The 11,747-nt window shown below is 33.4% G+C and overlaps 1 protein-coding gene across 1 annotated transcript in view; it reads right to left on the reverse strand.

Annotated features, from left to right (window-relative positions):
• PLS1 (plastin 1) overlaps positions 1-11,747 on the reverse strand; it is a 133,949-nt gene that overhangs the window by 18,986 nt on the left and 103,216 nt on the right. The window contains exons 7-10 of the mRNA XM_051983342.1: positions 8,612-8,777; positions 8,376-8,518; positions 6,339-6,434; positions 2,226-2,421 (exon numbers count right to left, since the gene is read on the reverse strand). Of these exons, the coding sequence (XP_051839302.1) occupies positions 2,226-2,421; positions 6,339-6,434; positions 8,376-8,518; positions 8,612-8,777 (601 nt within the window). The remainder of the gene's footprint in view (positions 1-2,225; positions 2,422-6,338; positions 6,435-8,375; positions 8,519-8,611; positions 8,778-11,747) is intronic.

Consider the following 11,747-nt stretch of genomic DNA (forward strand, 5'->3'; position numbering starts at 1 on the left):
CTGAAGAGAATATATTGGCCAGCATATGATTTTGCTTTGTTTAATAAGAAGGATCTAGGGCTTAATTGTACTTGAAAAGATTTCTTTGGATTTTATTAAGATACTTCCCAGTAAGATTATTGATGCTACATAAGTTTGGGTTATAATTACATCTGAATTTGTGGGGGAAATACTCTTACCTGAACTCTACTTTTTATGTGTCAATCATAATATGAAAAAATTCTGTTTTAATAAGCAGTGCATAAAAACATGAATAGCCAGAAAAAGTCATCTAAAGTTCCTGCCTGCTCCAGATTCATGATCCTAAATATAATGATTGTAGAGTCAAATGATTATTTTTAAAGGATTATATCAGGAGAAATGTTCTAAGGCAATTGATAAATACTTCCAGCAGTATCATCTTCAAATTGTATATGGTAAATACTAAAGGAAATATTCAGCAATACCATTCACACTGAAAAAAATCTACCAAATGCATGCTGAATACTATAGCAAAGGAATCCAAACAAGACAAAAGGAAGTAAGAGCCAGCAAGTTCAAGAATGCACCTCTAACTAGCAAGAATTTAGGGGCTAAAAATAGCAGACCATTTTTAATATGCCATTCTAAACAAATGTCTTTTATTATAAAACAAAGGAATTGTGAAATTTGCCAGACTTGTGAAAACTCAGTCTTCCTTAAATTTTTTTTCACAACACTTCAGTTTAAATTTCCATTTAATGGAAATATCTTATGAAAATATTATATTATTTCTGTTTACCTATGTATAATGAAAAAACATATTCTTTAACTTTGAAGCTATTTAAATACCAAAGAAATTACTGTGATTGTCTCTTGGTACAGTAGATATAGGGACAGAAATGAAAATTAATTTATAGTATTATCATAGTGGTAGAAGTTATTAAAAAACATAGAAGAAGGAGTATATGTGTGTCCTCTTTACTGAAAGCAAGGAAAGAGCATATGTGAAAGGGACAAAAGTGAGAACTTTACAGTTTTCATTTTTCAGGAATGGAGGAAACTTAGCCATTCTCTGATACAAAAGGCTGGGTCTTTCTTAACAATGATGATGTTCTCCAGAAATACCATTACTGCTGTCACATTTATTTTCTTTTAGATTCTTGGACTAATAGGAATAGCTCTCTAAGCTGTGAGGAAATGGGAGGTTAGAAAAGACAGGAAAAATAAAGAGAGAATTTTTCTCTATGTTGATTTTTATAGCGCATGTTACAAAACAGGCCACTTGCCTTTTTCTATACTGTGTATGGTAAGATCCTTAAATACATATGGGAAATATGAAGGATCAGAATGAACCCTTCCAAAAATAAAAAAATTTTTAAAAAGGTTTGTGGACATGTCATGAAGAAGGAAAAACTTAAAATTCAACTGTGAAGTCAAATTGTCAAAATAATTGTGTTTTAAATGATAATATCCTACTACTCTAGAAAGAAAATCAGGTGATTATCAAAGATTGACTTCAGGGCCTTAATTTGAACTACATTTCTGCTTTTCCAACATGTCAGTCTTTCGGCATATTAAGACAAGGATAACACAGCATAAACAATGCAAAGAAGAAACACCAACCCAGAAGAAAAGAATAAATGGTAATAATAGAAAAAATTCAGAATAATTAAATTTATGGATAGAAAAGTACTAAATACAGTACCTACATTAGGAGGGGTCAAATCTGCATTTCATGAAGCAAAACAGGAAAGTTATAAATTATAAGATAAGATAATGACAGCTTATATATGATAAGACAATAAAATAATGAATATTTCATTTTCCCCACCACCAATTAATATTAAGATTACTTTCAAAAAGAACCTATCAGGAGAAAAATGGAATTGCTCTTTAGCTTTGAAATAAAAAAAATTCCATTAATATGTTCTAATTTAAAATGTATTATCCATATTAACATGATTATATGTTATTATTTGATGGATTTTTTAAAGCATATAATAGTTTTCACCAAGCTAATAAGAGCTGGGAAAACTCTATGGATTTTTATCCCAGACTCCTTTTTTCCAACACTTGATGAATTCTAATCTATTAACATCCATACATGCATAAACACATTGTATACACACAAATATACATATACACAAGACATACAAAATGGTTTCTTAGATACATGTTTTCCTCTCTTGCTATCCTTGATTATTATAGTGAGCCAGCACAGTATTTTGAACAGAACAAGAAAACTTAAGACTGAAAGAACTCACCTTCTAACAAATTCAGATCAATGTCATTATTGTCAGGCTTGTGCAGACATGGATACGTGTTAAACAGATTTGCTACAAAAGCTAAATTAAGTTTAGGATTTCCAGAAACCACATCTGCAGGAGAAACAAATTGCCTACAGCCTAGTTTGTCAGCTTCTTGAAGCATCAGGGTAGCTCTCTTCAAATCATTTCTTTCCTGTGAAGGAATGAATGAAAAAAGCATTTATTGAACATTTTTGATATATTTACATGTTAATGATACTGAGCATTAGCAAGAAAAGGATCACTTTTTGACAATATCTGGTAAGGAAATTTTAGATTTCACATAAGACACTATTTATCTAACACTCCTCTAAGATTACACAGTGAAACCAAAAAAAACTCTCAAGAGCTAGTTCCAAAATTTTTATTAGCTTATTCATACTGTAGATAAACATTCTTCTGCAAATATATCTGATGACAGTTTGACTTAACAAGAAAGCAGAGTCTCCAGGAACTTCTAAAACTCTGGTTTTGATTATTGAGTCTGTAAAAAGCAGGAATGAAGTCCAAGTTATTTAATCCACTATAGTAAAACAATAATAACACCTTACATTTGTGCAATACCTTACAAACTCTTTTGATTATATCTTTTGATTCTTATACCAACCCCGTTTTACAAGTATTTTTCTCATTTTGCAGATGGAGAAATAGGGTCTGAAGTTAAATGTGCAAGGCAGCATTCCTGCTGGACACACACAATCAGACCAAGATTTCAGATCTTCTGACTCCTGGTCCAACATTTATTTCAATATGCCATATTGACAACTGCCAAGAGAATTTTCAAATACTTATTGCTTACACAAAAGATATCTCTAGATGGCCTGGCTCATGAGTTAGTCTACCCTTGGTTCAAACTGTAGAAAATGTCCTAAAAGAATGAAATATTGATTAAACTAATAATATATGTAGTCATAAGGAATTTGTGGAAATGAGGGTGATCAGCAGGCAATCTGATAGAAGTTCTGCATATATAATCATTTTAAACATATTTCCATATTGGTCATGTTATAAAAGAAAAATATGACAAAAGGGAAAAAACATGAGAAGGAAAAAGCAAGCAAACAAAAAAAGGTGAAAATAGTATGCTTCAATCCATATCAGTCTCCAAAGTTCTCCCTCTGGAAAACAGATGGCATTTTCCATCCAAAGTCTATTGGAATTGTCTTTTTTAAAGGAGCCACCTCCATTCCAGGTGATTATCACATAATCTTGCTGTTGCTATATACAATGTTCTCCTGATTCTGCTCACTTCACTCAGCATCAGTTCACGTAGATCTTTCAAGGCTTTTCTGAAATCAGCCTGTTGATTATTTCTTATAGAATAATAACATTTTTTTAAAAACCAATAATATTCTCATAACTTTCATATACCATAATTTATTCAGTCATTTCCTAATTGATGGACATCTTCTCAATTTTCAATTCTTTGCCAACAGAAAAAGCTGCTAAAAACATTTTTTTGCATATGCAGGTTCTTTTCCCTCTTCTATCATCTCTTTGGGATACAGACTCAATAGTAACACTGCTGGATCAAATAGTGTGCACAGTTTTATAGCCTTTAGGCATAGGAACTCAAATTAAAAAAATAAAATTAAACACTTGAAAAAATGTGCATATAATTAAAATATTTAATGAAATAAAAATAAATCTTAATACCTTTCCTTTGAGATTATCTCTAATTTATCTTGTATATATCTTGTTTGTACATAGATTTACATGTTTTTTCTTCCATTAAACCTTGAGTTTCTTGAAGATGGCATGTAGTAGAAACTTAATAGCTTACTAAATGTCTTACTTGCAGCTCCAGTCCTAAAGGCTAGCTAAAAGTTTACAAAATGTTTCATAAACATCTTATTTTATGCTTATAACAACCCTAAGAGATAGGGCTATTATTAACCACATTTTATAGGTGAAGAAATAGAGATAGCTCATATGTGTCTTTGGTTATACTTTAATTCGATTCTAGATCTAGCACTATGTTCACTGAGCCATCTAGTTTCCTACAGCCTACGAGCTGCTTCCCAAGAGGGAGAGTGAAGAAGGATGTTACTGGATTCTGCCCAACTTCACTTAAAATCCAGAGTGTACTCACACTGAGTATATATCCTTTGATCCAGCAGTGTCTCTACTGGGTCTATATTCCAAAGAGATCATAAAAAAGGGAAAAGGATCCACAGGGGCAAAAATGTTTGTGGCAGCCCTTTTGTAGTAGCAACGAACTGAAAACTGAGTGAATGCCCATCAATTGGAGAATGGCTAAACAAGTTATAGTATATGCATGTTATGGAATATTATTATTTTGTAATAAATGGCCAACAGGATGATTTCAGAGAGGCCTGGGGAGACTTACACAAACTGATGTTAAGTGAAGTGAGCAGAATCAAGAGTTGTATTGTACACGGCAACAATAAGATTATGTAATGATCAACTGTTATGGACTTGGCTCTTTTCAACGATGAAGTAATTCAAGGTAATTCCAATAGACTTGTGATGGAGAGAGCCATCTGTATCCAGAGAGAGAACTATGGAGACTGAATATAGATCATAGCATTAATATTTTCACCTTTTTATTGTTTTTTATTTATTTTGTTTTTTCTTTCTCATTTTCCCCCCTTTTGATCTGATTTTTCTTGCACAACATGATGAATATGGAAATATGTTTAGAACAATTGCATATGTCTAATCTATATTTGATTATCTGCTGGGGGAAGGGGGGTGGAGAGGGGTAGAGAAAAATTTGGAACACAAGGTTATGCAAACTATCTCTGCACGTATTGTGAAAAATAAAAAGCTATTATTATTTTTGTAAAAAAAAAAAACAAGAGTGACATACATGATGCTTCATACAATCACTAGAGGAATTAAGACTTTAAGTCTGTCCTTAATAGGTATCAACAAGTCTCCCTACACAAAACAAAACATGGGATAATTGTTCCTGTTGCTTAATATTTCAGTATGTAAAACAGCATACAGATTCACAAAGTAAGATACAAGGTCAGGACAGTTTGTGAACAACTAGATGTCTTTCCTTTAACATAAGATTATAAAAGATTTTATCATTTTTAGCAAGTGAGGCTCCTAGTTTCTCTTCAGCAGAGAAATATTGATGGGATGAATTCCAGACACTATCAAAGTCAAAATTCCTCTCTGCCTCCCCCTCAATCATAATAGCCACAGTTCAAGATATGACCTGATCTGATCACATTCTAGATTCCTAAAGACAGAAGCACATCTTAATTCAATTCACCAATTGTTTATCAAGCACTATATCTACAGCATGCAAGGCACTCTTAAGTATACCCTAAGGCAGTTTTTTTCTTAGCTCTTTACAGTAGTTATAAAAAAAAAAAAAAAACTGAATTGTTCCAGCATAGATGAAAAAATCTCAAAGTACCTTGTTCCTGAAGACTTGTTAAACACAAACAAGAACTGTTTGCCTCTCATCCATAGTCATTAAATTCAGTCTATTTTTTTCAAGTCTCAGGCAATTTCTACAGTTACTTAACCTTAACCTATCAACAAGAGTGAATCCACAGATGAGGAAGCATTTGTGCCCCTGCTTCCTCTAGAGTAGAATCTATTTCTTTTCGTGATTCTGATTCTGATAAATGGGCAGGAAATCTAGCTCAGCAGCAGTGAATTTGTCCCTCAAGTAGTAGTAGGTACCACTGAACTTCTGAACTCCCAAATACATCTATGTGTCAAGGCTATGGGATTTTGTCAGATTGGAAACATGTTTTGGCAAGGGAGATGACAACCAGACTATAAATTATTAGTCTGGCTGAGTTTCAGAGAGGTTCAGTGACTTGCTGGAAAGTGTGAGAGACTATAACTTATTAGTTTGGCGGAGTATCAGAGAAGTTCAGTGACTTAGTAGAAAGTGTGAGAGGCAGGATTTGAATCCAGGTCAGGGCTTCCTGACACCAGATTTGAAATCCTATATTTCCAATATCTAACAAATGATCCTTGAAGGCGTGGATTTAGGACCACACTTTCACTACTCTAACTATCCATACAACGGCAGACTCATGCTACCTGGGCTCTAGAATGGCTCTAGAATACTATACTTACATTAAATCCCGACATGTCAATGTTAATAGGAAGTTCATCATCTTTGTCTCCTTTGGGGGCAATCTGATTAAGCAGATGAAAGTAGGCCTTGGAATCCTGTAAGGAAAGAAATCAGTTTACTTTGTAAGATTCGATTTTTTACAGAAATGTTAAAAATGTTTACAGAAACGTAAACATGATTCCCTTCTCAAAGGACAATATAACTGATCAAACCTCAGAGGATTGTTGTGGAATATCAAATGGAATATATATAAAATGCACAGTGCCTGGCACATAGTAGGTATTATATAAATATTAGTTATTATTGCTGTTATTAACCTGTGATGTTGAAAGTGATTTATAAAAATGCAATTCAATTCCACAAATATAATAACAAGTAAGTGTTGTAAATACAATCCCTTGCAGGTAATTGCATTTAATACTCACAGCAAATGTGTAAAGCAGGTTATACTGGTTTGATCTATATTTTACAGACAAGGAAATGAAAGCTTATATTGCCTAAATACCCACAACTATAGGCAGCAGAAGCAGAATTTGAATTCAGATCTTGCCAACTCCGAGACAATTGAGCCATGTTATCTTTTTAAGCACCTACTACAAGCAAGACTTTGTACACAAGGAATATAAATTCAACCAATCTTTATGCATAACAGGCTCAGGAACAAAGAAAGCAAAGACTCTCTGACGCTAAGGAGCTTCCTGAGGGAAAATACCAGGGAAGCAGAAGAACAGACACAAACTAGAGAAACTGATTAAACACCAAGAAAGGCTCCTTGAAGGAAGCCCTATGAATTCCACCTGTAAGGAAGCTAGGGATTCTACATGTGAGCTGAGAGAGCAATCTAGGAACAGTCTGAAGAGGTAGGAAAGAGATTGTGTGTGAGAGATAGCAAGAGAACACTTTGGTTATACTGAAGGGGGGTAATGGATCTAGAAAGGAAATTTGGGCCAGCTAGTCAAGGGCTTCAAATGCCATACAGAGGTGTTTGTATTTATCCTAAGGGAAACAGGGAGTTACTGGAGCTTTTTAAGCAGAAGGATGCTTTAGGAATATCAATGTGGCAGCTGGTAGAGGGGGAAGACTCTTCGGGAGAGAGGGAAATAAAGAGCATGAGAGCGTGAGAGTGAGAGCACAAAAAGAAACTTGACAGGAAAGTCTTCATTAAATCATAGCTCCTAATTTGGGTCTTAAAGGAAGTGAGAATACTAAAGGGAGAAAATGGAGTAAAATCCATCAGAGTCAAAGGGAAAAATATTTTGACCAAAGGCAATTAAAAAGGAGATGAATAGAATGAGAATTGTGGATGGAAAGAAATTTGGAATGTTAAAGGAGTAAGACTGAGAAAAAGGTAGAAAAGGTATGCTGAGTCAAGAGTAGGAGTTTATACTTTATTCAGAAGACATTGATTGGAGTTGTCCTGGAGATTTTTTTAGTAGAAAAACTGAATACATAGACGAACATGCATCAAGAAGACTGTTCAAGAAAATCCAATTCGTGAATGATAGAATCCTAAACTCATACTCAAATCTGAGGGAAATAATTTTTTTTAATCTCCAAGTATATACAAACTTGAGAGCAAAAAAAAAAAAATGAAGTAGCATTAGAGTTCCTTTGAATTATGTAAGATCTTTTATATTAGACAAAACTTGCAATGCATTTTCTTATTTGAAAGCCAATACAGTTTCCTGCAGGAAATTGGTTGCCATCTTGTACAGAAAGATGAAGTTACTGACCCCATATACTTTAATGACATATGATGTGCAAACAATGAATCGCTACAGGATTTCAAAGGAAAGCTCTAACTTGGATAATCAAGGAAAACTCTATAAAAGAGATGGGTGTTGAGTTGTGTCTAGGACAACAAAGGATTTAGATGAGTAGAAAGAAGAAAAGTGGGGAGCTGAATTCATCCTGAGCCTCCTATGAGGTTCTGAGTTAGGTCCAGCATAAATATAACACATGGTCCCCTCTTTCCTTTTTAATCACACTTTATAATGCCAATTTGTAAAATAAAATATCTGACGAAAAAGGCAAACCTGAATATCTTGACTAAAGTTGCTGATTTTCTGCCATCCTGCATTATTCAGATGATAGTTCACCCATCGTAGCAAGAGTTCTTCTGGAGAAAGCTTCATGAGTTCTTCTAGCTCTTCTCCCTCATTTAGTAAGGCAATCAGGGCTAAAAAGAAAGAAAAAAAAAAGATGAAACATTGCTGCCTTGAAGCCAGAAGTATGCTTTATGGGAAAAGCAAATACTGTCATTATTTTTTACCTTCATTCCTGGAAATCTCAATATCAGCAAAAAGACCAACTTTAATGATCTGCCATAGAAGTCCCATAACCAAATGAGGTTTGCCTTCCTTCAGATCTTGGGCTCCAATATTGACTACAGTACAGCCGATGGCTGATGCTGAATTCAACGCTAGATTTAAATTTTCCTAATTTTAAAAGAGAAATACAACCAGTCAGTTCCATTAAAATTCTTTATGTTCCAGTGATTTTTTGATGAAGGGTGGCATCTATATCCAGAGAGAAGACTGTGGGAACTGAGTGTGGACCACAATATAGCATTTTCATTCTTTCTGATGTTGTTTCCTTGCATTTTGTTTTCTTTCTCACTTGTTTTCTTTTTTGATCTGATTTTCTTGTGCAGCACAATAATTGTATAAATATGTATACAAATATTGGATTTAACATATTTTTACCATGTTTAACATATTGGATTATTTGCCATCTAGGGGAGCGGGTAGGGAGAAAGGGGGGAAATTGGAACATACATTTTGCAAGAGTTTATGTTGAAAAATTATCCATGCATATGCTTTGAAAAAAAAAAAGCTTTAATAAACAAGTCTTTCTGCACATTTTATGAAATTTTTTTAAAAGAGCATGTTGCAGAAGTTTCAAACATCTTTGACCCCAAATTCAAAGCCTCTCTAGATTAGTAAAACTTTCAGGAATTTGGGCTCTATTGCCATGTTCTTTGAAAATCATTCACCTCCTTTGAGAAAAAAGAAGGAGGGGAGAAAAGAGGAAAAAAGGAGAGGGAAGAGGAGAGAGGAAGAAAAGAGAGGGGAGGGAAGGAGAAGAGAGGGGAGAGAAAGAAAAGGAAAAGGAGAAAAGAAGAAGGGCTAGCTAGAAGGCTATTACACACTTTAGGCAAGAAATGATAGCCTCATGAAAATAGACATGAAAAAACAGCTGAGTAAAGTTATGGGGATCAGGACAAATGCCTCATTCGCTACCATAGTATTGTTTCCTATAGGAAAAAAATTCCATGCTATTTGTCTATCACAGCATCCTAACTTCAAGGAAAATACAAATTCATATGTGCACCCCTTCAATAGAGGCATTTTTCAATCACCAACCAAATTCTGGTGGATCAGAATTTAGAGATGACTGCTACTTATAGTCCCTCAAACCATCAAAAAACTTGGTTTTTACCCATGATTCTCTTACTTATTACATGCAAGAACTTGAAGAAATTATTGGTTTCTGTAAACTTTAATCTCCTTATCTGTTCATTTTAAGTCTGAAAATCTGTACTCCTTACCCCACACAGTTGCTGTGAAGATCAAATATTCAACTCTTTGTAACTTTAAAAGCTATTATTAAGCCCTTTTATTATTAATATTTTATTCATTATCATATAGTATAACTATCATGATATATAATATATAATATTGTTAAGATACACACATATTATCTAAAAACAATTTTGCATATTAGAAAAATATAGATTAATTCTCATGAGGCATCATTTTTCCTCTATAAGTATGCTATTTTCAAAAGAAAAAGAATCTGCTTTTAAAATGCCATAAAATGACATACTGAAACAATAGAATTGATTTAACACAAGCTTTTGCTCATGTCCTTTGCTTTTTCCCTTGTTGAGAATAATTCTTTTATTATAAGGATAATTATAATAATTCTTTTATTTTTAAACAATAATCCTTTTAATATCATGGCTTATATTTCAGTGATGATAAAGAGGGAAATAAAAAACAAAAAATTTTAGGAGAGATGATAAGGAAATAAAGATATTAAATTTGAAAAATTTGGGCTTGAGCTGACTCATTGATGTTTTTCTCATTTATCCCCAGGAAATCTTGAAATCAAACTGTAAATTGAAAATCTTTTCCAACTAGCTTTTCCAAGGACTGAATGTCCTATATTTATATGAATCATCTGTATGCAGATGGGGCCTTCTTTCAGTTGCCATTTGGTATTGATTAGTAATCTAGATAATCAGAACTGAACATGGAATATGCCAACAAGATTCAACTTTAAGGGTTTAACTTTTTTTTTTTTTGATAAAAGTTAAAAGGTTTTTTTTTTTTTTTTCCTTGTCCCCACATCAATACACTGAATTTATTTTTTTGTCTCTGGGTAGCTGTTGATTCCCTGGGGCAATAGCCATAAGAGCTAAGAACAAAACTAACAAAAGACTGAGGCACAAGTTATTTTCTGAAGTCACTGCTATGTTAGTATTCAGAAATAGAAATTAAGCTCCAATTTTTCCTGAAGGAAGACTAGAATAATTTTCTTCTCTGGTGTTTCTGCATAAAATGATTCTCATGATTCCCTCAAGCCTTATTGTTCCCTAGAAATAAGTCTATTATCATTATTCTAATCCAAGAATTATGCTGCTTGAAGCAATGTCTACCCTGGCATAGTCCCCTCATGATCTCAGATATTTCTATCCCTCCAAGACATTTTGAAGTAATCTTTATAGGATTTTAAATAGGAAAATCTTTGCCATATTATAAAACAGAGTTACAAGATTCAGGGTAAGGCAAAAATTAATATTTTGCTTCATCTCTCTGGAACAATAGTCACTTAATCTTGGAAAATCATTTTCCTAAATTACTCAAACCTTCTGACCACTCCCATCAAGAGCTCTCCACTCTCCTCAGCTAGTCATGGTGACCTGAAATCATCAAGGGGTCTCTTGGGTAGATCAACTTTAATCACTTTAGGAGAAGGGAAAAGCAATCATTTTAATTAGGCATGAAGTAATTCTTTTCCAAGGTCTTGTTTCCACCCCTAATCTACTTTTTGGACTTTAGCTTTTGTTCTTGATCTTTTATAAATTTTCCTAAAAGAGATTAAACTTAAGAAAATGGGGGAAAACAATATTAATGGAGGGCATTGATTCTTAAGACTAATCAATTAATAACCTTGCCTTCCTTCTACTATGTTTAGAAAAGGCTTTAAACTGGAACAATATTCATTTCTTAATATTTCTATTGAAGTAATAAGAAGGTTTTCATGTACTTCCACAAAGGTCAAACTATTGTAAATTGTCAGAGAAAAAGCCTCTGTTGGTTTATGTTGACATCAGTTTTTGACTTTCTCCTACTCTAGGAATATTAGAAAGTGAATTGCTTCTTGTAAGTCTGATACAGTTG

The sequence above is a fragment of the Antechinus flavipes genome, chromosome 3 (assembly GCF_016432865.1).
Source record: "Antechinus flavipes isolate AdamAnt ecotype Samford, QLD, Australia chromosome 3, AdamAnt_v2, whole genome shotgun sequence".
Lineage (NCBI taxonomy): Eukaryota > Metazoa > Chordata > Mammalia > Dasyuromorphia > Dasyuridae > Antechinus > Antechinus flavipes.